The 27,598-nt window shown below is 44.9% G+C and overlaps 1 protein-coding gene across 1 annotated transcript in view; it reads right to left on the bottom strand.

Moving 5' to 3' along the window:
• The window catches only part of LOC147677797 (ATP-binding cassette sub-family C member 12-like), a 1,863,878-nt gene that overhangs the window by 1,433,580 nt on the left and 402,700 nt on the right, over window positions 1-27,598 (bottom strand). The window contains exon 7 of the mRNA XM_086945587.1: window positions 21,188-21,361. Within this exon, the coding sequence (XP_086801713.1) occupies window positions 21,188-21,361 (174 nt within the window). The remainder of the gene's footprint in view (window positions 1-21,187; window positions 21,362-27,598) is intronic.

Here is a 27,598-nt window from a genome sequence, read left to right as displayed (position 1 = left end):
GTCCGGGCGGTGGCCTTTGAGGTTTGTGCACTTTGGGTAGCACGTAAAAATATGGGATAACAGGATGTGCCAGTTGTAGGTATGATGCCTCCTTTGATGTTATCCATCCCTCAGAGAGTGCTTCTTCAACATATTGTTTTATAGCCAAAGACAGTCTTGCGGTAGGATCCTCAGTGAGTTTACGATATGATCTCACATCGTTAAGTTGTCGAATGCATTCCTCACGGTATGTGATAGTATCAAGGACAACTATAGCTCCGCCCTTGTCGGCAGGTTTGATCACTACCGAAGAGTCCTCTTTGAGATTTTTTAGAGCTACCTGTTCTTTCTTAGGGAAATTGACAAAGGGCTTGCTGTTCTGTTGCAGCAAATTCTTTATATCGCTACCCACCGCTTCTTCAAAGGCCATAACCTTAGCTGGAAGTCCTGTGGTAGGTGGATTGAAGGTGGAGGGTCTTTTCAAACCTGTATTCTGGTCCATCAATGATGTATCTCTTCCACCTTCGTTGTCTTTTGCGAAAAGGAAGTGTAGACGGATTTTCCTAAAGAATTTCCCCATCTCAATTTGGGTCTGGAATGGGTCGCCGATATTGGTGGCTACAAAACCCAGACCTCTATTGAGCATTTTCAGCTCCGTCTCAGATAGTGTTCTTGAACTGAGATTTATCACGAGGTCGTTCCTGATGTTGTCGCTGTCGTTTGATCCTGTGGTATCTGTTTCCCGTTCCGTAGGCCCATCGACTGAGGTACGAGGTTCCACTGCACTTGGTTCTGCTGTTGTCCTCTCCTCCTCCCTCTCTGTCTCCCCCTGCCATGTCCTAAAAAAGACTGGGAATTGAAATCAGGGAAGAATTGTTGGGGACCAAAGGGCATCATCTGTTGTGGGAAGGGGGCTCCCTGAGACCATGGGTTTGGTTGCCACCATGGTGGGAACTGGGGTTGGATATAGTTCTGACCAGGTCCTCTCCAGTTTCTTCGGTTACCTCTCCCTCGGCCTTTATTGTTGGTGTTACTACCTAGGCTAGACGAGTCTGAATCACTAGATCCATCGCCAGAGCTGGAAGTACCGTAAGTTGACCCTCCTTTGTGACCCTTAGTGTTGTAAACTGGAGGGACAAAGGAGTCACTGGTGTAGGGATAGATTTTCTCAGTGGCAAATTTTTCTATGTCTTTTTTGCACTTCTCTAGTTTCTTAAACAAAATTGAATCACTGAATTCTTTGTTGGCCTTATTATTTTCATCTAGATTCTTTGTGAAGATTTTGCTCGAGAGTGTAGTTCTAATCTGCCCCTCTAATAATTGAATCTCGACCAAGATTTTATCGGCCGCCTTCTTTGCTGTTTTGATTATAAGCACTAACCAATCGCGGGTACATTTCCACGCGATTAGATACCAATTATTCAGGAATTCTTTGTCATCCAAAAAGAGTCTAGGAACATTAGTCACAATTAGTCCACTAGGTGCGCAATTGCCGCGTAGGTACTCAGCCATTACTAAGCCATGGACACAAATACGTGATTGACTCTTTTTAATAGTTAGAATTTTTGCCCAACCTTCATCGGTGCTCACTTGAGGAATAGGTATGTTGTCCAGAATACTGGGATTCTCGTCGAGGATGGACTGAATCTCTACTTCATCAAAGGAAAGGCCGAGGATTGTTGCCATGATGGTATAGTGACCGCACAAATTACACACACAGAGAAAAGTAGTGAAGGTACGTATAGTCAGTGTCTATCAAACTCTCATAGAGGGGGTGAAAAAGCAATAGACCCGCGGCCTTAGCCGCACAAAAGAATTAATTAAACAAGGGTTATTTGGGTCTCAGGGATTATTTTTTACGACCACTCAGCACTTCCAGCTAAGGTTATGGCCTTTGAAGAAGCGGTGGGTAGCGATATAAAGAATTTGCTGCAACAGAACAGCAAGCCCTTTGTCAATTTCCCTAAGAAAGAACAGGTAGCTCTAAAAAATCTCAAAGAGGATTCTTCGGTAGTGATCAAACCTGCCGACAAGGGCGGAGCTATAGTTGTCCTTGATACTATCACATACCGTGAGGAATGCATTCAACAACTTAACGATGTGAGATCATATTGTAAACTCACTGAGGATCCTACCGCAAGACTGTCTTTGGCTATAAAACAATATGTTGAAGAAGCACTCTCTGAGGGATGGATAACATCAAAGGAGGCATCACACCTACAACTGGCACATCCTGTTATCCCATATTTTTACGTGCTACCCAAAGTGCACAAACCTCAAAGGCCACCGCCCGGACGCCCAATAATATCGGGCTTTGGGTCGCTGCTCGAACCCCTTTCCACCTTCGTAGATCACTTCTTGAGACCCATGGTCCATAATATGCCTACATACCTACAAGATACGAAGGATGTTCTGAAGATTTTACCAGACGTTGAGTTTGATGCCAACTTGGATCTACTGGTATCGTTCGATGTAGAATCTCTCTACACGTCAATTCCTCAAAGGGAGACCCTCGATGTGATTGAGACCTTGCTACGAGCGCGTGATTTAGACTCAATTACTCCGGTCTCTTTTATCATGACTTTGGCCACTCTAGCGATGACCGAAAATTACTTCCAATTCGAGGATTCCATGTATCTACAGGTCTCTGGGACCAGCATGGGCAGCGTTTTTGCCCCTAGCCTGGCGAACCTCTACGTCCATCGGTTCGAAGAAGAAGTCATCCTCACTGAAACTAACCCTTTTTTCGCCTCGCTACGCCTATGGAAACGTTACATTGATGACGTTCTTGTGGTCTGGCGTGGGACTGTGGATGAGCTACAAACCTTCCACGTTTGGTTGAACAGCAGAAATGCATTCCTCCGGTTCACAGTTGAACACAGCAAAACACATCTGGCCTTTCTGGACCTTAAGATCAATGTCACTTCGACAGGTCTTCAATCCGAACTCTATCGGAAACCGATGGCAAGAAACTCTCTGCTGAGCTACGAGAGCTGTCATCCAAAAGCTCTGAGAGACAACTTGCCTTACGGGCAATTCCTGAGAATACAGAGGAATTGCTCGACTAAGGAGAGTTTCTTTAATCATGCCAAAATATTGGAGAACAATTTACTTGAGAAAAAGTATCCCAAGCACCTGATACGAAGATCGAAAAAGAGGGCGTTCAATAACAACCACGAAAGCCTTCTGGAGCCATCGGTACCCAAAACACAAGAACCCCGGATTACCTGTGTCAACACGTTTGGCACCCGCTCCAATCAGATTCAGAAGATCATAAAGAAGCACTGGGGTATCCTCAATACGGGCAACGACAGCTTGCCTCCCCCGCTGTTTGCCTTTAAAAGGGGTAGAAATCTAAAGGACCAATTGGTCCACACTAGACCTAGATCAGTGACCCCTAGAGCAGTAGGAACACTCTGGGATATGCCAGCCGTGACAGGGCACCATCCCTGTGGGAGTTGTGCTGCATGCCCGCTGACTGCCAAATCAAGAACTATTGACATTGGGGGTGGGCGTCTGTGGGAACAAAGGCGCTTCACCAATTGCAATAGTCTAAATGTCATCTACCTGATAGTCTGCCCCTGTGAGTACAAATACGTGGGGATGACGACTAGAAAAGTCAAGACACGTATTTCCGAACATAAAAGCACCATCAGGTGTCGGAAACAGTCCACCAAAATGACCAATCATTTTTTGGAGGTGGGACATGGCCCAAATGATTTTCGTTGGACTGTGCTAGAACAACCACTGATACCAAATCACGTGACAGACATAAACAAGTTTTTGTTCAAGAAAGAACAAAAATGGGTATATACCCTTAATTCAGACAAGGACGGGTTGAACGATGACATCCCGTGGATGTCACTCTGATAACCAATACCCTGTAACAGTGTGAGGGTAGACTTAAGATACACAAAACCAATCAGGGTTTTGGCATTAGTTCTGACCAGATAAAAGGCTACGTTTGCCTTCTCCTGGTGATGATATCTACACATATTAACATCACCCTCAGACCATCCACCAATTGATTATGAATCTTTACAGATGAATTCCATCTAGTAGTGTGGATCCTATTATGAACAGATTGCCATTTACACGCTATTCAGTATGGCACTACATATCCCACAACACCCCAGTGTGTATATCAACCTGCCAGCGAGGCCTGCTAGCATTCTTAAATCCAATGATTTATTAGACGTCGAATCAGACCGTAGTGCCGCCTTGCACATATGCTTGCGCATCTAACTATGAAAATACAATGTAAGTGTCACAGATTACGCAAATAAAACGTGTAGAATCAGGTATTTTTGTCTTCTGAACTACATGCCCCACAATCCTCTAGGGTCAGGGGACGTAATGGGACACGCCCACTCATGGAAGTAAAACTGTTGCTCCTAGCTACGCGCGTCACCTCCCCTTACAGCCAGAGGGACGCTGGAAGTACCGACGGACAGGTAAGAGACAACTTCTCTATGCCTGTCTGCCAGCGATTGCTGAAGCATGCTGCCACCGTATGCGCGCGTTCTCCTCAGATCTGCACAGAGCAGGGAGAGCTTGATAGCGCTGAGCGCGAGAGCTTGTATCTGGTTATGCTGCCTTCCGCTCGAAGTGTATCACGCAGACGCTCACAAGGCGGGAGCATATGTGCTTTTCCATTAACCCACTGCGGCGGAATACACATTGTCGTTACCACTGTTTTGCGCTGAAGGCCTGGGGCATTGACTAATCGCGTGTTAGTCCAAACGCGAACGAACATTGATTGAGATACACTAATAGACGCTGGGATTTTCTCCGTGGCTCATTAACCATGAGTTACTGCAAGGCGGTGATCTGGGCTAACACAGATGCCGTTTAAGATATTATCGTTCTTCTTTTAAGAACAGCCGACAAAAGACATCCTTTTCTGTAAATGGAGGTCTGGCCTTTGCCATGATATTAAATTCCGCCGAGGCCCTAAACAGGGCATATTGGCCGTTTGACCCGCAAGCACGCCAGAATAAGTTGTGATTAAGTGTGAAGTCAGCGGCTGCTGACGTGTCTTTGTATGTCTTTCTTTTCACTTTAGAGCGGTGCTTCAATTACCTGCGCTGTGAGCCAGGTGAGGTGAGGCAGTACTCTCCTGCACAATATGGTAAGTGAGAGTCCTACCACATATCATCTCGAGGTATGGTGGTTATATGTAGGAATAAAAGTACTACGAAGAGGATTGCATTATAGGTTCTTTTTACAGATATGATATACCATGAAAGTGTTTTGGATATCGTAGATATACTAATTGTATGTTTTTCTCTTTTTTCGACTATGTTTGTTTCACATTGGACTTCTCAGCTGGGAGAATGATTCTTCACTAGTACCCAGGTGAAAGATTTCCTTTTTATATATATTTTTCTTAAACACATCACTAGCAGTAGCGATACAGGTCCTGAGGAATGCAGTGGATACCTCTGTGATCCGAAAATCTGCTGAAACATGTCGACCAACCTGTTGGTAGCTATTAGGTGAAACTACCAATTTCGCTCTTTTTAATTCTTAGAAACACTGAGGTCTTTAATAAATAATTTTTCCTCATAGTTATCTAATTTTATATATCACTATCCTGCACTTTTTGCACTTTAACACACCCCCTCGCACTGCTTTTCAGGAGCTCCCTGTGACCCAGTTATACCATCACTGGTCCTTATGCTGTCGATATTGACCATACTAAAATACCATCCTTCATGGTTAGAAGGAACCCACATGATGAAAAGGGCGCCAAGGAAGAGCTACTGATGGGTATTTTTCAAAAACCACGAATGATGTACCCTGATTAGTGGACTATTGCCACTGGTTCTCATACATAGTCGTTTTCTTAGAAATTCGTTCTTTTGACCCTCCACTATTACTTGTATTTTGCCATGTGTTTCACCCCATAAATATTACAAAGCTTTTACGCCAGCAGTAAGTCAGGGCAGCCAGTCCAAGTGGGACGGCTCTAAAAGAGTAAAGTGTACCTCACTGGAAGCTCTTTTCCAACGGCTGGCCACCGTTTAGCCTAAACGGTGACGCCAGCCAATGGAAAAGAGGGGCGGGGCTTAAAGCCTGCTAGTGAACCCTTCTGATGACACTAAATATCGCCAGCGAGACTGCGCATTTGCGCAGTCCTATGCTAGGCTTCGACCTAATGAGTGGTTACCTCACTATCAGACACACCACACGTGTTTTGCAACTCATCAAACTGAGCCATCGAGAATACAGAGTAAGTAAAAGCCATATCAAATGAAAACTAATACAAACACAAATTTAATAACATTTCCAAATTTATACATATTTCAGTTTTTGTTTAAAAATTGTCACGTTTCAAAAAGATCAATTAGAAAACACAGCTTCCAGAAATGTATTTAAAGTGAGTAAACATAACTGTATACTTTTGAATTTTTATCATGTTATAATACACATAACACATATTAACATTATAAACAGTACAATATTGTTAAATATTTAAACTAATAATAGTACTCCAACATGTGCTTGCCTCAGAAAAATGTATATATAATTATGAATGCTAAAATACTATTCCAACTCCAAAAAAGGGGCTAACCTAGTGTTTGGAGCAGAATTAATATTCCTACTCCAAAGGATGCCTGACTCAGACAGAGTGCAGGATAGTGCTGTAAATACAAATATTATTCCTACTCCAACGAGTGCTAAACTCAGAGAAAATGCTGGATATTCGAGAGGGTAAAATTACTATTCCTAATCTGAAGGGTGCTTGCCACAGGAAAAGTATTGGATACTGGTTGTGTTAAAATTACTTTTCCTACTCCAAAGTATGCTTGCTTCAGGGAAAACAATGGATAGTGGTTGGGATACAATTAATATTCCTACGTCAAAGACTACTTGCCTCAGAGAAAATAATGGATAGTGGTGGGGATACAATTGCTGTTCCTACTCCAAAGGGTGTTTGCCTCTATGAACATATTAGATGGTGATGGAGTTAAAATTACTATTCCAACTCCAAAAGGTGCTTGCCTCTGGGAAAATAATGGATACTGATGGGGTTAAAATTACTATTCAAAATCTAAAGGGTGCTTACCTCAAGGAAAATAATGGATACTAATGGGGTTTAAATTACTATTCCTAGTCCACGGGGTGCTTGCCCCAGGGAACACTATGGATAGTGGTTGGGATAAAATTACTATTCCTCCTCAAAAGTATGCTTGCCTCAGGGAAAACAAAGGATAGTGGTTGAGATAAAATTGCTATTCCTACTCAAAATTATGCTTGCCTCAGGGAAAAGAATGGATAGTGGTTGGAATAAAATTACTATTCCTACTCCAAAGACTGCTTGTCTCAGAGAAAATAATGGATAGTGGTGGAGTTAAATTACTATTCTTAGTCCAAGGGGTGCTTGCCTCAGAGAAAACTATGGATAGTGGTTGGGATAACATTACTATTCCTGCTCCAAAGGGTGTTTGCCTCTGATAAAATAATAGATAGTGATGGAGTTAAAATTACTATTCCAACTCCAAAAGTTGCTTTCATCTGGGAAAATAATGGATAGTGATGGGGTTGAAATTACAATTCCAACTCCAAAGGGTCCTTACCTCAGGGAAATTAATGGATAGTAGTGGAGTTGGAAATTACTACTCCTATCCCAAGGGGTGCTTGCCTCTGGGAAAATAATGTATAGTAATGGAGTTAAAATGACTATTCTACTTCTCCAAGGGGTGCTTGCCTCTAGCAAATTAATGGAAAGTGGTGGGGTTAAAATTACTATTCCTGCTCCAAGGGGTGCATGCCTCAAGGTAAATGCTGGATAGTAGTGATTAAAAAAAATGTGAACCCTACTTCAGCATGTGTTTACCTCTCTCAAAAATCTAAGGGGCTGATTACAATGGTTGACAGATGGCCCCCACCGGCCCGGCGATGGCGATCTGCCCGCCATCGTAACCTGAATCCCCTACCGCCACATTAAGATGGCCGTAAGTATTGCAGCGAATGGAAAGTCCGTCCACCTCTTTTCTGCCTGTTGGCAATCATTACGATTGCCGGCCCGGCAGAGCTGGGGCATATTATGATGTGTTGTATTTAAGGCCTTTCCATGGCGGTGATACCACCATGGAAAGGGTGGTGGAGATTTGATTTTGGGAAGTTGCCCATGATACACCCCTGCATGTCCATGCACAAGGTGGAAGGTACTGTGCAGTGCCTGCCATGTTGTGCATGGAAATTCACAACATGTCATTGTAACATTGCAGCAGGTCCAGGTACCACTAGGGTGGCGGGCGGGCATTCCTAATAGGCCCCTAAATGTGTTAGTTTTAGCTTATAAATATTGTATAAAAGATTATAACTATTTTTTATACAATTTAATATAACTACAGATAACTACAGCATCCTTCAAAAGGAGCAATATATTTTCAAGAAATTAGATTCAACAGAAGATCTTCAGATACTTATTTAAAAAGGTATTTTTTTGAAAGATTAACACGAAAAAGAACTAAAACAATGATATTGTATGAAAAACCCTGTTTCCAAAATAGATTAGCATACATATTGCAAGTTTAAAAACAATTGAAGTATATTTTTTCTTCTAGATTTTACATCTTTGAACATCTATACATTAGAAAAACTCCAGTATCATTAAAAAATATCAATACAGTTTTAGAACAATAAAACAAGTCATAAAACATTAAATCAGTAAAATGCTCTTATTCAAAATAAAAATATTTATTGAAGGTAAATCAATTTAATATCCTTCACATAAAAAATCTTCCTAAATAAAAACAAATGTTCTTCCATAACAATTAATTTGTTATTCTTTTGCAAGAAAACATGTTTAAATGTACAAAAAATCCTAACAATGGGGCCGATTACGATGGCGGATGGACCGTAGTCCGTCGGCCATTGTGGCGGTGACCTGGACCGTCCACAATACATGTGGCAGTACGGCACACCAAATTAGGATACGACCGCCACCATGGTGGACGCATTTTGCATTGCAACATTGCACCCGCCACAATGTTAAAATAGCATGTTGTGCATTTCATTGCACTCCGTGGCAGGCACCACACAGTGCCTGCCACTTGGTTTAGTGAAATGTAAGGGGGTACCATGGATACCCCACCAGCGCACACACACCTACCCCCAACACAAGGGGGGCCACAACAGACCCCCAAAACCAATATCTACCAGCCTTTCAATGGCGTTTTACCCACGACTGTAAGGCTGGAAGGAGACAGCATCGTAATTTGGTGGATGGCGCCTGTTAGACACCACCACCATTACATGGATGCAGACTGCTCCGCCAGGCAATCGGAACGAATCCCTGTTGCAGTTCTGTGGCGGACGGTCTTTGCATCCACTGCGGTCCGAAAGCGATTCCCCCCACCATTGTAATGTGGCCGGAGGAAAATCACGATCCGATTGCGAATGACCACCACTGCGAGGCTGGCGGTCCTTCCGCAATCGCAAGCAGACCCAATGTTTTATTTAATGATTACAAAAACCAACTAACAAAAAAATTACTCAACAACGTTTCTCTCCTGAGTAAACTCTATTAAACTAACAATAGAGTGATCAAACACATTTACTGTTTTTCCTTACGTAATCAACCTAAAAAAAATACATCTACCAATCTAAAAGCATCAAGCAACATCTACTCAAAAGGTAACCAACTAGAAATATTTTTCATTAAAATACCTTAACCTTTTTTCTCTCCTAATAAAGATTTTTTTTAAAGAACATTTCATCCAATTCAGAAATTTAACATATTCAAAACATTAAATATAACTTGAAAAAAGCATATACTTTAAAATGCTGTTTAAATTGCATGAATTGTACTATATATTTTTTCCTGTAAACATAAGAAATTAATAATAACCTAAAATGTTTTTCATTCTGTTTTTCTTTTTCTATCCATAACAAAAAATATCTGCATTTCTAACCCACACTATCTTCTACTTGCCTGTTTTCCCCTAAACAAAGTACACTAATTGAATTGGATTTTTAAAAAACATTTTTAAATTGATAATAAAAGTCGGGTCTCCTTACCTTCAGATGTTTTCTTTTTTCAGCTCTTGGACTTAGATTCCATCCATTTGGTTACCAAGAGTCCTATTTTCTTTTTTGTAAATCCATTACCATTAATCCACATTCCATTGGAAAAATCAATAACCCGATGTAAAGTTTTTTAACGTGCACAATTCTTCTTTTTTAAAATCTGTGGATATCTAAAAAAACGCACCCAAGCAAAAAATCCTGAAACATTTTGTTTTGTGTAAAAAATGCAACAAATTCCAATGTGGCAATCCAATCTAGTTTGAAAACCGGTCCTAGGAAGCTTGTTTCCGGTCCAGGGAAGGCATGCCTTGGCAGTTCGGGCTGGACTGTTCCCATGAGGCACAGGGTCAGACTGATTTGCATAGGGCCATGTCTGAACTGGGGTGGCCGAGTGGGCTAAAGAACGGTGATGGATTAAATCCAGATCTGTTGACAGGGTGTGAGTGTTTGATTGGTTCAGATGCTCCATCCATCACCACCCCCTTTTGTATCACTTTGTTCGCCATAAGTTGGCAGAGTATGCTCAGACGTGAGTCCCTTGCTCACTTTGCCACTGGATTCAAGCAAGCCTGGCTGAAGACGGCTGTAATGCCAGAAACCGGTCCTAGGAAGCTTGTTTGCGGTCCAGGGAAGGCATGGCTTGGCAGTTCGGGCTGGACTGTTCCCATTAGGCACAGGGTCAGACTGATTTGCATATAGCCATGTCTGAACTGGGGTGGCAGAGTGGGCTAAAGAACGGTGATGGATTAAACCCAGATCTGTTGACTGGGTGTGAGTGTTTGATTGGTTCAGATGCTCCGTCCATCACAACCCCCTTTTGTATCAGTAATTGAATTAGCCATCATGGCGGGGTATAAAATAGCAAGGGCTGATCGTAAAGTGGGTAGAGGAGAAAAAAATATTGGTCAACCAAACCCTCTCAAACGCAACTGACAATACTATAGGAGTGCCTCAAGGATCCACGCTATCTCCATCACTCTTCAATATATGCGTAGAACCCCTTACGGAAAAACTCCAAAAAGCCAACATTGCTTATCATATGTATGCTGATGACACTCAGCTGTACATTAAGGTGGCGTCGACGGATGACTTAAAGACAATGAATCTTGCTCTAACAAGAACACTTCTATGGCTTACCAAGAACCACCTAAAACTAAATCCTCAAAAAACGGAATTCCTCCTGATCACTCCAAAAAAAAAAAAGCAAAACATTGATTGCTGAATGGTCCAACCTCATCACTGCACTAAAGTGCATGCCAAAGATTGTGGAATCAACTAAATCTCTGGGTATAACTCTGGACAAAAACCTTAATATGTCTGTACATATCAACACAATGGCAAAAAACGCCAGGTTCCACTTAAGCTACTTACAAAAACTAAAACCTTTCCTAAACATAGCAGACCTCAAAACAGCAGTTCAGGCACTGGTCATCTCAAGGATTGAATACGGTTGCACAACCCTAGCTGGGCTGCCAAAAATCTCAACAGCACCTTTGAAAGCATGTCTTAATGCAGCCACAAGACTCATAGCGGGATCCAGAAAATTTGACCATATCTCTCCACACTTGAAAGCCCTCAACTGGCTACCGTTTGAAGCACGTATCCAGTTCAAGCTAGCATGCATCACCCACAAAGCAATGCATAACAAATCTCCAGTATACCTCGCCAAGAAACTCATGCTATCGGGAGGGTCACGTTCCTCTAGGACAGAGGTCTTCAAACTTTTTGATGCCGAGACCCCCTTGTAAAACCTTTTTAGGCGTAAGGACCCCCTTCCAACAAAAGTTTCTAGAAACTGGTACTCCTCATCATCAACTTTTGACAACCATAAATGCGCCTGTTAGACCTCATCACATCCCTCCATCATTCATCCACCCACACTTTCACACATCCATCCATCCACCCTTTCATCCTTCCATCCATACATCCATCCTTCATCCATCCACCCTTTTATCCTTCCATCCATACATCCATCCTTCATCCATCCACCCTTTCATCCTTCCATCCATACATCCATCATTCATCCATCCACCCTTTGATCCATCCACCCATCATTCATCCACCCATCTTTTTACACATCCATCCATCCAGCATTCATCCATCCACCCTTCATCCATCCATCCTTCATCCATCCACCCTTTCATTCTTCCATCCATACATCTATCCTTCACCAATCTATCCTTCATCCATCCACCCTTTCATCCTTCCATCCATCATTCATCATTCATCCATCCACCCTTTCATTCATCCATCCACTCATCATTCATCCACCCACCTTTTCACACATCCATTCATCCTTCACCCTTTCATCCATCCATTCACCCTTCATTCATCCACCCATCTTTTTACACATCCATCCATCCATCATTCATCCATCCACCCTTTCATTCCATCCATACATCCATCCTTCATCCATCCACCCTTTCATCCTTCCATCCATACATCCATCATTCATCCATCCACCCTTTGATCCATCCACCCATCATTCATCCACCCATCTTTTTACACATCCATCCATCCATCATTCATCCATCCACCCTTCATCCATCCATCCTTCATCCGTCCACCCTTTCATTCTTCCATCCATACATCTATCCTTTACCAATCTATCCTTCATCCATCCACCCTTTCATCCTTCCATCCATACATCCATCATTCATCCATCCACCCTTTCATTCATCCATCCACTCATCATTCATCCACCCACCTTTTCACACATCCATCCATCCATCCATCCATCCTTCAGCCTTTCATCCATCCATCCACTCATCACTCCAGGTGCGCAACATCGATTGAACTCAAAGGGCTACACTAAAGCCACTCCCCCAGCCCCCCCCCCCAGCTCCCCCAGCTTGTGTATGTGAGCCCGGCTGTAACAGCTTCAGGGACACACACACAGTCACACCCAAGTACTTGACAGGTCTTTAAAAGACCTTTTACTTGTTAATGAGGCGTTGATGCTTTTCACACCTCGGTGTGAATTAGGCCTCCGCCGTGAGCACCCTCGATCAGCCCAATGCCAGGAACTGCACTCTGCAGAATCTGCGACCCCCTCCCAGGACTCCACGACCCCCCTGGGGGTCAGGCCCCACAGATTGAAGACAGCTGCTCTAGGAGCAATGCGGATCTACTACTGAAACCGGCGCGCTTCTGTAAGAAAAGAACGTATGACCGAGAATTCTCAGGGGCTTCACCGAGAATTTGGAACGCCCTCCCCCCGTACTTGAGAAGAATTCCAACCATCGCAAAATTTAAAAAAGAAACAAAATCTTTTTATATGAGGAAATTTCTCCCTTAATCCTTACAACTGTACTTCAAGTATTTCATTATAAAGGGCTGGCAGAATTTTCACACAAGCAGCCATGGTACTAAGTTTGGAATGTTATACTAGTTTTTATCTCAGTTAAGTTCTAAAGACTCTATGGAAATCTATCTGTGAACTTTCGGATTGCTTATCTTTATCTGAACTTTTAATGGTCTGCCACTACAGAATTGCTTATATCTCATTCACCAATGGCTAGTAATATGTAAAAATGATGTTTTATATTCTACTGTAAAACGCTCTGATACCCTATGCAGGGTCATGTTCGCGCTATAGAAAACAATAAAATAAAAAAAAATTAAAAAAATTATTTTTATTGTAATATCACATAAGAAAAACATTAGCATCGGGTGAACCAAAATTGACATAATTGTGAGGTTGTGGTTGTCATTCGTATAAAATCAGCAATTGCCACTCATTTCGAATTTGGGATCACGGGGATTCCAGTGGGTCTACTTCCCTTTGCCCCATCGGGGGCATACATAGATCCCCACGATAACTATTCCATGCTCCCCATTTCTTCCCCTATTTCTCCGGACAACCCCTGGCTACAAACACTGCCCTTTCCCTAAACATGCACCAATCGAGATCTTCAGCCCACTTAGTAGTCCAGGGCGGCTGGCTGGCTGCCCACAGCTGAGCAATGTTTAGTTTCGCCACCATGCATGCCAACGTCACCCACTGTTTGAAATACCCATTCAAGTCAGTGGGTTCCCATACATTCAGCAGACATCTCCGGGCCTCCGGTACCATCCCCACCCCAAATACTTCTTTTATTTTATCATGGATCGCCACCCAGTAGGTCTGTATCTCCTCACAGTGCCATATGATATGCATGAAAGTGCCAAGCTCTCCGCATCCTATCTTGCAATTACCACTCCGCGCACATCCCATGTGTACTAGCCTAGGTCCTGTGATGTATGACCGATGTAGAATCTTAAGCTGCACCAGTCTGAGCCTCATCTGAATTGCGACCACTTTGGGGGAGGAGACCGCCTCTACCCAGTCTTCATCGTCTAACTCCAGTCCATCTGCTCCCCACGCTGTTCTAATACTCCCTAATGGGTCCTCCATAATTTTTACTTGTTTCCTATAGATCAAGGAGATAGTCTTTTCAGGCATGTGACCCTCTAGCACACGGTTCTCAAGAGGAGAAGCCTCCGGAAGGTCCGTGCCTCTGGGGACGTGATAGAGGAGAGCGTGTCTTATCTGCCTGTACCGAAAGTGTTCAGTAGCATTCAAACTGTATTTCTTCTTTAAAGATTCAAATGTCAACACGCCGTCTTTCCCCCATCCATCCTTGATCTGGCTGATTCCGATAAGGTCCCATTTATCAAACCCTTTACTCTTCCCCAGGCTCCCAAGCTTCTCTGAACAGAACAGTGGGGTGGCCAACGTCAATCTTCCCTCCCATCCCAAACTTCTGTTAGCAGCATGTCAAACTTGTACAGCGTGTGCTGTCGGGCCCGTCAACATGAACCTCCCGGGTCTGGCATATAAGGCTTTAAGAATATCACCACCAGGTGCCAGCCCGCGATCCATAGCATAGCCTGAGTCCATGGACCATGTGATTCACCGCCGCAAGGTTTGAGGCCCAATACAATTTCCTCAAGTCTGGGAGTCCGATGCCCCATCATACCACCGGAGGGTTAACTTGTTGAAGGCGTGGCCTGCCTTCCCAGAGAAGTTACCGCTAAAGTGCCTCTATCTCCTTAAAATAGGATAGTGGCACCGGATCCATTGTGTTTTGGAGCATATACAGGAACCTAGGTAAGGCCATCATCTTAAATAATACCACTCTCCCAAGTAATGAGAGAGGGAGAGCCTTCCATCGTTCCACATCCTTCTTAAATTGATGTAAGGGGGGCCCCAGATTATTGTCGTACCTCATCTTCAGGTCTAAGGATATATATATACCAAGATAAGTAAATCCCACCGGTTCAATCTTTAATGGGCACGATTGCGGAACCACAGGCGGTGCCCACGACAATGCGAACAGTACCGACTTTGACCAGTTAATGGCAAATCCGGAATACCTCCCAAATATGACCAGGACATCTAAAAAATTACTTAAGGACGCCCTGGGGTTGGTGAGATACAACAGAATGTCATCCGCATAAAGCAAAATTTTATCCTCCCAGGCAGGCGTCCTTCTTAGGCCACACATGTCAGGTCCCACCTGACCCAGAGGTTTCAACGCAAGAACGAAGAGTAGCGCGGACAGCGGGGACCCCTGTCTTGTGCCTCTTCCGAGGGGAGAATCCACAGATTTACAATGATTGACTATCACTCTGGCCAGGGGAGTGGCATACAGCAATCTAACCATCCGATAAATCCCGGGCCAAAGCCCAACTTGGCCAAAACAGCGAACAAGTAGGCCCATTCGACCCTATCAAATGCCATAGTGGCATCTAAGGAAACCAGGACAGCCGGCTCTAATATCTTTGGGGAACCACCCAGGATTCCATGCAGTCTACGCAGGTTCAGGCCCGTGTTCCGACGTGGCATAAAGCCGGATTGGTTGGGGTATACCAGGGTTGTTATGACCTTGACCAATCTGGTGGCAAGCCATTTTGCCAGAATCTTCGGCTCAGCATTGAGAAGTGAAATGGGTCTATATGAAGAAGGAATTGTCTTAACCTTGCCTGTCTTCTGTATGACCACAATATTTGCCACCCGCTGGTCATATGGAAGTTGTCCTAACTCCCTGCTTTCTAGAAATATGGCCCGGACAAACGGAGCAATTTTATGAGCATTCAATTTAAACAATTCTATCGGAATTCCATTTGGACCTGTTGCCTTCGCAGATTTTATGCCTCTAATCGCCTGCGCGACTACATCATCTGTGAAAGAGGAGTCCAGATAGGTACTATTATCCTCTGAGAGACTAGGCATGCCAATATCTTTGAGCATTTCTCCATTATCAGCCTCTGTGAAACCTTCCACTGAGGCATACACTTCCTTAAAATATTCAGACAAGACATCCATCCCCGCCTGTGGGTCTGTGACCCTAACCCCGATCCCTCTATCTCAGGTACTAACCTAGAGGCCCACTCCCCATGCTCTAACCAAGCAATGAGCTTACCGGCTTTGTCCCCATGCTCATAAATCCGACTTTGCAGGGCACGGTCATGGGAAACTGCTTTTTCCCTTGAGAGGTTTTGATATTCCTCTTGTTTTAACTTCAGTGAGTGCTGGTCTCCTGGATCCGCAGACCCAGCTAAGCGTTTCTCTAACTGTATCATTTACCCCTCCACCCTAGTCACCTCTGCCTGGTGTTTTTTTTCTCACCAGCAATCAAGGAGAGGACCTCACCCCTTAACAACACCTTATACGCCTCCCACACCGACTGAGCTGAGTCAACCGTGCCCACGTTCTCTTGGAAATAGCTCACCGAAATCTGGAGTATCGCTATTCTAGTGGCCGGGTCCTTCAGGTGCCATGGCGCAATGGGAGCAACCCTTCCCACCGCTGGCTGCCCCACCTCGACTTTTAACCACACCGGAGAATGGTCAGAGATACCTCTGCCAAGATATCATATTTCTCTAATTATACTCGCTAGAGCAGCTGGCATCAATATATAATCCAACCTGGACATACTATTATGCGCGGCAGATACGTGAGTAAAGTATTTCTGGTGCTGATTGTGTACCCCCCAACTATCAACCAACCCCAGCGTTTCAAGGAAATCGGGGAGCCACCTCTGAGATGTGGGAGAACATGTGGCGGGTAACGATCTAATCCCCCCTCAAGTACTGCATTAAAATCTCCCCCCAGCACCAACAGCCCCACGGGCAGTGTGAGAAAAATGGCACTTAAATCTCTAAAAGTATCGGATTAGAGGCCGGGAGGTACATAGATCGACAGAAAGGTAACCGTCCTGCCCCCCAGTCGCCCCGAGACACCTACATATCTACCTCTCTTGTCTGACCAAGTAGCTTGAATGTCCAGCAGAAAGGAATTCTTTGTTAGGACCTACCCCCCTAGACCCGGAAGTAAACCCAGCATGCGCCACAAGTTTATATTCCCCTTTGTGGAGGGCCATGCACCGATTCCCAACAAGATGTGTCTCTTGCAGCAATGCGACTTCTGGGGAGTGTCGTCTGATTAATTGATTCACCATTCCTCTCTTTATCTTGTCACCCAGACCTTTCATTACCATTCCAACTCAACACCCGTATCCCCGATCCTAGGCCAGTACATGAAATGTACCCCATACCGCTAGTGTCTAGCTTCAATACTGTCACCCGATGCAAAAAACAACAAAACTCAATCAAACCCCAAAACTGTGCAAACTTCCCGAATCCTGGATCTCTCCCGGCACCTCTGCTTATGGCTTACGCTTATCCCCAACTGGCATTGTGCCTGCGCCCCCCACTCGAAGTCAACTCTTTAACTAAATATAGTAACAAACATCAATCTAGTTTTCCGGAGCTACCCCCCCGCCTCCACTGCACCGCATCAATATCTCTGTATCACAGTGAGGACAGTCTCTAAAGTGATCATTGTCTCAGTGTCTCACTTTTACCCTCCGTTCTCACTCACCCAACTGCTGGTCTTCATCTACCCCCTGATCATGTCTCTCCGACTCAGTGGAGTGAAAACAATCAATCCAATCCGCTGCCACCTCAGGATTATTGAAGAACCAGGGCTTCCCTCTTGCCTCCACTCTCAACTTCGCCGGGAACATCATTCCATATCGCAGCCCTTGTCACTCAATTGCTTCTTCACCGGCAGGAAACTTTGGTGTTGTTTCTGCACTAGCTGTGTAAAGTCTGGAAAGAAGGAGAGCGATGCATTTTCATATTTGAGGGTTCCCTTTGCATGAGCCGCCTGCAATATCGCATCTTGGTCTCTAAAATTCAGGCCCCTCGCAATCATCGGGCGGGGAGGGGCACCGGGCCTGGGTCTACCTCCAGGTACTCTATAAGCTCGCTCGACAGTAAAGAAATTCCCCAATCCCTTGGGTTTAAGATGATTGAGAATAATGTCTTCGACAAAGAGGTACGGCGCCGAACCCTCTGCCTTCTCAGGGACCCCAAGGATGCGTTTATTATTCCATCTGGCCCTTCCTTCGAAATCATCTAGCTTCCTATCCATCAAAACCCGGGATGCCTTAAGATCACGTATCTCCTGCTGAAGTTGCGTCATGCCATCCACCAGACTAGTGTTCTTTATGTCCAAGGATTTAACTTTCTCATTCGTTTTTGCGAGGTCAGCACGGATAAGATTGACCTCTATTGTAACTGTATCCAATTTGGTATCAAGAGATCCAATCTTATGCCCCAACGAAGCCTGTACTCCCTCGATGGCCGCCATCACATCCAATAGCGTTAGTTCCGCCTGCGCGTCCGAAGAGTCACCAATCAGATTCTGAGCCTTTTTGATCTCCACCGGCGATCCCTTAGGCATGGTATACCTGTCCTATTTGTTGGATTGGACTGATTTAGCCCCCCTCGAGGACCTGAGCTGAGATTTTTGCGGATCGCCCCTGGCCGCCATGTTAATCACCCCTTTGTGGGACTCGCCGCTTCAGCACCACCTCAGGTCCCAGCAATTCTAGTTGCTGATATGGCCCAGGGCGTCAGCGAATGCCCAAATGCCCTGTCCAACGTTATGCAGCAGGCTGGCCCTGTTTATGATCAGATCCATAACCAGACTCAGCTTCGGCGTCGGCCCGGTACAACTGCTGTCGTCCATCAGCACTAACTGGGGCAATAATGCAGCAGGGAGTATCGCCGTCCGCTGCACCACGGCTGGGTGGAACAGGGCATTCACCCCCAACGGCACCAAGGACTTGTGGGTTTTTACACATGGAGAGACTCAGGGCATTGGGGATGGGGAGGCACTTGACTTCTCCATCATCCTATCCCCACACTTCACGCTGGGGGAGCATATTAGTATATTGACCCCCCAGGCTCTTCGGGTGCCTTTTTGAAGGCTTTAGATTAAGTTATTCTTCCTAGGGCTTTGCACTTCTAGAACTTCTTTTGCTTGGGGACTTTAAGATTCATTTGGATTGCGTAGAGCTAGTGACACTAGGGAGTTTTGCAATTCACTGAAACTGTCTCAACTTTCCCATTGGATCAGTTCTCTGTCTCATAGTTAGGGGCATATCTTAGACCTAGTCTGCTCCAATTTCCCAATACATGTTCAGGAACCTCTTCCAGTTTCTTGGTCTGATTATTTTCTAATCCACTTTTCCTGGACATTTCAGGTGCTTTATTCTGTTATGAGATGCAAAATAAAAGCAAGCCATATCAAAGAATAGAGCCCTCTGCGCTATGTAGAGTCCTGTCCGGCACTCGCCCTATTGTTTCCTAAGATTTGGGTGGCACTTTAGGGAGTTTCAATAGCTGGATCTCACAGGCTGTGGAATATCTATCCCCACCTCTCGCCAATAAGCGAGTGATAAACGCCCCTTCCAAACCTAGGTACTCTAGCAAGCTTAAGGAGTTAAAGCAGTCCTGTAAAAAACTGGAGCGCTGTTGGAGACAGGCCTATTGCCCATTGGCTAAAATAGTGTTAAGGAAGTCCCAGCAAGAGTATTATGCTGCTATTAAGAAGGCTAATAGCAATTTTTACACTGAGCGCATTGTTATGTCTAAGAAAACCTCAAAATAAATGTTTTCTATTGTTCAGAGTTTTCTGACCCACACCCTTTTAGGTCAGACTTTCCAACATTCTTTTTTCCATCATGACCACTGTGACAGGCACAATGGCTGTCGGTGGGGAACAAAAACACAATGACTCTCAAAAGCAGAAAGACATTTCCCTGAATGTCAATGTCACAGATTGTTTTCGTGCAGACAAAAAGCCTTGCTTTGGCAGTTTGTTTCTGAAAAAACAAGTTTAGCCACCATGACAGGACATGATTTTTCACAGGCAAATTTCATTTAGCTAAAAGTGTTTTAACCTCACTGACTGAAGACCTTATGGCAAAATCTCTACATAGGGCAGTTGGTCTTTTGCCAGAAAGATGGTGATGAGGACCTTAGAAGACTGGACTGATTTGCTTGTGGTATGCTGTACTCTTATTGACACCCTAAGGACTTTGTTCAGAAAATAAGTAGTAAATATACACTTGCAGATTTGCACCTATGTTTGATTGCAGTTGTTTTTACTTTCTGGGAGTCACAAATGTTCTCAGGAATCTGCATTGATATACAAAGCTGCACCAGGCTCAGGTTGACATGAGTGTTTCTGGAAAGGTCATGTGATGTGCTCAGCAGGATCCTATAACTATTTTGTCAAGTTCTCCACAGTGGAGTACTTCACACAGGGGGAAGATATCCTCCTTGCAAACACACGGTTTTTATTTTTTAATTCCTTGGGACAATATGTTTCCCACTGTGCCGAGTTCTCCAGGAGATAGTACTATGCATGGGAAAGCAGATCCCCTGTGCAAGCACAGATATTTTATTTTGTTTCCTGACGGGGACAATATACTTCACAGTGGAAAAGCCCCTTCTTCACATCCCTACCAAATCTAGGAGTGCTCCATTTCCCTTCCCACACTGGGAAGGGATTTATGTAAGCCCTTGGCTTTAGTAAAAGTCTGACCCTCCTTAAGATCGGAAAGGTAGTGAGAGGAATTGGTGAATTCTGACAAATATCCATGTAAGGCATTCATTTACATACAAATATACCTTTATGAATAGTGTCCATAGTTGTTTTTGAATGAGTAATTGTATCCTATGTTTGCATATATACATATATCGCCAAGTAAATGGTAAGCAGGTAAAACAGCATTCATTGCACATTTTTCCACATCTCTCCTAATGCGAGCTTTTTGTGAATTATGAGTCTGAAATTGAATTAAATGTTTAGAAAACACAGTCTTACCTGTAGAGGCAAGAATATAAGATAAGCAGCAACTCCAAATAGGGCTGTGGGGCCAAAGATTACACAGGACAAAGTAGTGCAAATAATGAGCAGAACTGGAAGGCTGAAGGCCATCGGGCAGGATACAGAAGCATCAAATAAGCAATAGCCATCAGTGGTGAGTAAATTGATTACCTAGAAGAAATTGAGAGGAAATGTGTGAAAGGGTTCATTGTTGTTGCAACTTGTAAAGGCTAAGGTTAGATGAAGAGCCATCAAAAAAGTAGGATATATTTTGGGTTCAAATAATGCTCTATATCAATAACAGCACTGGTCTTGGGGCACAGGTGAACTAGATGCAAGTGATTCTAAGAAAGAAAGTCCTAACACTGATAAAGGCTTCCTTTCAAATATCCAGCAAATGTAGATTTGAGTGTGAACCGATGTTTGTGTACTAATCTGGATTTTATGTGGAAAGTTAAAGCTCACCTTGCTGCTGTTTGCAACAATGATTTTAAGCATGTAGAACTGTGCTGGCTGGCAAGTAAAGCACATTCTGAATTTATGCATATTGGAATGGGAGCAAACAGGTGCTGCTAATACTGTATCTGCTATTCAAAGGTTCTCATTTTATCTCCAAATCCAAGATCCAAAACATAATTTTGGTAATTGTACACCCCATAAATATTGTGAGGCTTTTAATGACCACACAGTCTTTACCAAGGATTGTCTAGGAATGAGATCAGCTCAAACCTCTTAGAAGATTGAACACAGTGTAATTCTACAATGCCTAAACAGGAATCAAATTCCCACTTTATTATAATCAATTCACTTGCTCAAAAAGGTAGAAAGTTGAGCCTTGCTACAATTTGGACTCATGGCCTCCTCAGTCTCAAATATGTCAGTGGCAAGTAATCAGCTCAATGAACTATTATTCCACCTTTTATGCATACGAACAATTCTATATCTTGGTGGGAACAGCCATTAGGAGCATGAACTGTTGCTATTGTGCCCTTTAAGCGTTCTCTTAGCTCAATTATGAAATTTACTTTGTGTCAGGATATGGACTAAGTGGGTCTAGAAGAGTAGGTTTAGTTTCCCAGGGTTAGAGTGCAGGTTGTTCCTTAACATAAATCACTACTTGACTAGAGATTTGGCAGAGCACGGTTCCTCCTGACAGTGGGATATGGGCGATTGCAGACTCTGATGGCCGGGGTAAACATTAAAGGGTCTATAATAATAGCGGGTGGATCGCCGCAGCCCGTATGGCTGTGGCGATCCACCAGGCATTATCTACCACCCGCCTCTCATTTCCCCTGCCACATTACAATGGCGGAAAGAACCCTGGTGGACGGAAAGACCGTCCGCCAGTTTACCGCTCCTTGAGGAGTCGACTGAGAGGAAAAGGGGCTGAATATCGTGGCGGTGTGTGCAAGACACCGCCATCCATATTACAATTCAGGTGGGCCCCCAGGGTTTTGGGGGGTGATGGGTGCACATGGGGGTGCCTATGGTACCCCGCTGCATTTGCATGCACAACGTGGCAGGCACCGTGCGGTGCCTGCCACGTTGTGCATGCAAATGCACAATATGCATCCACAGCATTGTGGCAGGCGGTGCTTTCAGCACCGCCCGCCACAATGATGAGGATGGGGGATGCCACTGTGGTGGTGGCATCCTGATTGCTGGTGCGGTACCGCTGCACCACTGGCGGCCAGTCCCAGCACCTCTAGTCATCCTAAGAGACCACCCCTAAGTGTCTTGTACAGAAGTCTCAATGTGTGATTGTTTCTGTTTAAGTCATCTATATTATATTCTGTAAAACTTTTCATGTTTCAAGGAGTTCCAATTAGTCTGTGCCTGGAAACTTTGGTGGGTTTACATCGCTCTCGTTCAATTTGAACCCTATCTTTACCAGCTGTTCCCTTTTTCTGCTTTTTACCCTGCCCCCTCCCATCTTCTGCAGTAGTGTGCCTCTCTCTATCTTATCAACAATGTAATCATGACTTGCTGCCATCCTGGATGAATTAGAGAAATTCCCAGCCTGCTTGTGTTCCTCCTGAGGGAAACAAGAGAGTTCTTGTTCCTCCGTGGGAATCATCTAATGTATTAAGCACAGCAACATAAAGACTATCACTACTGTTCGGTAATTCATACTAACTGGTGCAGTGGATGATTATCTATGAGTTTATATAAAATGTTTAAACTGACTGTTTTTCTGCATTTCATTTTCCTCAAAGGTTATCAATTGTTTATAATTAGAATGATACAACCTTTAGAGGCACGTCAGAGCTGTCTGATAAGGCATTAGTTCAGTGAAACAGAATTCTCTTCCAGGGGATCCTCATCAATAGTCATAAGCACTGAACAGAATATTCCAGCCCATGTGCGGGACCCCGGAAACAATATAAAAATATATATGTAAAAAACACATATATCTCGCTCCACATATATGTATGTACATATATTATTTTTCTCACAACAATGCAGCTCCATAACTGAGGGTAAAAAAACAATGTAAACATGCACTGCAATTATTTAGGAAGCAAAAGTAAAGAAAACACATTAGGTCAAATAATCTTTGAACTTTGTGTTTTAATGAGTAAACCACTCATAAATCCTGAAAATTGCTTGTAAATAGACATTGTTAGCCCTCAGGCTGCATTGTAAAAACAATAGCATAGAAAATGAAACCATTTTCAACAAAAACTGGCACCGTGCCTTTAAGGCAGCCATGACCCCAGGCTTCCCATCATGCCTCAGGGGTGACAGTTAGGTCAGTTGTTCTTTCCGACTCCTTCAGTCAGGACCCTGGTGAAACAGCTCCTTTCTTTTTGACTTTCTGTCAAAAAATATTCCTATTAATATACTAATTTTGCTTTCACTCGACGTCTTTTAGACATAGGGTGTTACTGAAACCTTTTTTAGGCTTAAAAAAGGTGTTTTTCCTGTCAAAGATGCCTTCTCTCTTTGACAAATGTCCTTCGTGTTGAAGGAAGATGGCCAAGACTGACACTCATTCAGTGTGTATCCTATGCCTACCAGACTCTCATTCCTCTAAAACCTGTGAACACTGCCAGGTTTTAACTTCCAGGGCTCTTAAAGACCGTGAGAGGATTCGAGTTTATGGGCTTTCTGAGTGAGGAAGATCTCCCAAGAAGCAGAAAAGTCGGAAGGCGCGGTCGACGTCGAGAGAAGCCCCGACTGGTTCGCATTCGACGTCGGGATCGGCGTTGGAGAAGCAGTCAACGGCAACGAAGAAGATGTCTTCAGCGTCTACAGCTAAGGTACCTCCGCTACAGTCAGCGTCGAGGGATAGGTCACCGTCGAAGCAGAAGAGCTCGACGGCGAGCCACCTGACGTCGAAGCAGCATCGTCATGCTACGACGTCGAGGCATTCTCCGTCGACGCCGGGCCATCGGCGTTCGACGTCGAGCCATCCTCCGTCGACGACTAGCCAGGGTCGTTCGGCGTCGAGGGAGCCTCTGTCGATACATCATCGGTCGACGTCGAAGCAGCCAACGTCGACGCCTGGTCAAGAGCGTTCGACGTCCAAGGGGCATTCGGACTCGAGGCACGCCCAGTCGCCGACAAAACAACGGTGATTGGCGTCGAAACAGCCTCCCTCGACGTCGAGCAGACAACCTTCAACGGCGAGATGCTCCACGTCGAAGGACAGTCATCGCCACCAGAGGTCGAGGTTGGAAAAATCACGGTCGACGTCGAGAGAGCGTCTACCTGCTCGGCGCTCGGCATCGGTACGACCACCGTCGATGGATCAGCAAAGATCCAGGGAACGGAGCGCTTCGCAGCCAGAGAACACTTCTCCTGCAAGATCAAAGAAGAGGTCACCTTTGAAACAGGTGATTCAGGACAAGGAAGGTGACTCATTGGGCCAGGCTCACGTCCTAGGACCACAGTTGGGTTCTCCAGGTTCAGCATCGGCTGAGGAGGTGGAACAATCTCCGGTGCAGGATCCTCCTGCCAAGAGAAGGAGGATCGCAGAAGAGAGATCTCGGTCGAGGTCTTCCTCTAGATCTCTAGTGAGTCTTTCCTCATCCTCCTCATCATCTCGGAGTAGCAGATACTCGGATGGACAAACCTGCGCATCGGATAGGGAGAGGTCCAAATTCCCTGCAAGATCGCAACAGGATCAAACGGATCAACCTCCACGGTCACGTTCACCAGTGAAGGATCCCATCCACAAATCTCCTACTATTCATCTTTCCCCAAGGTGGAATAGACCTCTTCACCACTGGGCAAAGGACAAGGAGACGGCAGATCGGCTAAGCCGGTATCAAGACCAACCTCTTCCCCGCAGGGAACGGTCTCGTTCTAGGCACTCAAATAAGAGAAAATCTTCTCGTCACAGAGAGCGATCTCGTTCTAGAACGCGTTCAAGCAGAAGATCCAGGTCCAGGAGGACACGTATCTCTTCAAGTTCTTCGAGAACCCGATCTCACAGAGCGTACTCTCCGACCCTAACAAGCAGTCCACGCTCGAGGATATCTCCAATTGAAGATATTTTCTCGTTCCAAGATATCTTGGGCAGAGGAGCCCTGAAGCTGGGAGTGCCGATGCCAGCTCCGCAAATCAAGACAACTGTCATTTTTGAAACCCTGCAACACAGAACGGCACCCAAACCGTTGTTGCCGTTGATCCCGGGTATAATGGAACCAGTGAATGAAGTCTTCCTCACTCCGGCAACGGTGAAGTCCGTTCCAGCGAGGATCCTCAAGAAGTATCGTCCTCCGGAGGAGGATCCTCTGTTCCTCAAAGTTGATCCCCCGCCAGATTCAGTAATCATTGCGGCGGCTAGAAAATCCAATGCGGTAGCTTCCTCATCCACGGTACCTCCGGATAAGGATAGCAAGGTGCAAGACTCATGGGGGAGGAGAGTTTGTAACACCTCAGCCTCTTTCCTCAAAGTCTCCAATGCGGAAGCGCTTCTCGGCAGGTATGATAGAGCTCTGTGGGACTCACTTCAGAGGTTTTCTGCAAAACTTCCTCAGGAAGATAGAAAGGACTTTGAGGAGGTTCTGATGGAGGCCGGTCAAGTCTCCAATCAGATTATAGGAGCGGCGGCAAATGGGGCAACGCTGGCTGCGCATGGCTATGTGCATGGAATCACAGCAAGGAGATCCTCTTGGTTACGCCTCACAGCATTGAAACCAGAGGCTCAAGCCAGAATCCTAAACCTTCCTTTTTCAGGCACGTCTCTTTTTGGAGGGAGTGCTGATGAGGAGATGCAACGGATGAAGACCGAGTTAGACACCCTCAAAGCCATGGGGCTTGAGAAGAAAAAGGAATTCCGAAAGAAGTTCCGTTTGAACAACAAGGGTTCTTTGAAGCAGAGGGTTCAAACCCCTCACTGGCAGAAAGGCCAGAACCAGCAGGGCCAACAAAAGTCACAATACAAAGGCAAGGGCAATTCCAAAGGAAATGGAAATCAGCGCCAAGGCAACAACTTCAATAAATCTCAGCAGAAGCAATGAGTCTTCACTTCCCCCAGCGCCGTTACCCACTCCAGTGGGGGGAAGCATTGCGCATCACAGGGCAGAGTGGCAGGCCATTACAAAAGATCAATGGGTGTTGTCTACGCTGCAGAATGGGTACTGTCTTCGTTTCCATCGTCTACCTCCACCCGTTTCCCCGATGTCAACATCAAGCCACCAGCTACAAAGGTTAAAAAAGGAAGTAGCGACACTCCTCGAAAAAGAAGCCATTGAGAGAGTTCCGGTGTCCCAAAGGGGGAAAGGAGTGTACTCGAGGTATTTTCTGGTCAGAAAAAAGGGCCAAAAGGAAGAATACAGGCCCATTCTGGACTTAAGAACACTCAATCTGCATGTATGAAAAGAAAAGTTTCGCATGTTGGCGCTTCACCAAATATATCCACATCTCAGGAAGGGGGATTGGATGTTTTCGATGGACCTTCAAGATGCGTACTTCCATATACCAATACGGCCCGATCGCAGGAGATTCCTTCGATTCCGGGTGGGGACCTCCCACTACCAGTTCAAAGTCCTTCTGTTTGGGTTGAAGTCGGCCCCCAGGGTGTTCACGAAGTGTGTCGCAGTGGTGGCGGCAGCTCTACGCCGCAGGGGAGTCTTCGTATACCCATACTTAGACGATTGGCTGTTGAAAGGTCCAACTCCAGGCAATGTAAGGAATCAATTCCAGACATGCATAGAACTTTGTCAGCGTCTAGGACTGCATGTCAACTACAGCAAGTCTGTCTCTCAGCCTACTCAGAAGATCCACTTCCTAGGAGCTCTGCTAGACTCCGAAGTAGGAAAAGTGTTTCCTTCGGAGGAGAGACAGTTTTCGATAGCTCTCAAGTGCCAGCAAATTCTTCTCCACAGGTCTCAGAAAGTGCGGAAGATAGCCTCACTCTTGGGGTCGATGGCTTCCTGCATCTTCCTAGTACCGAAC

The sequence above is a fragment of the Lissotriton vulgaris genome, chromosome 12 (genome assembly GCF_964263255.1).
Source record: "Lissotriton vulgaris chromosome 12, aLisVul1.2, whole genome shotgun sequence".
Taxonomy (NCBI): Eukaryota; Metazoa; Chordata; class Amphibia; order Caudata; family Salamandridae; genus Lissotriton; species Lissotriton vulgaris.
This window is presented reverse-complemented; position numbering and strand designations above follow the sequence as displayed.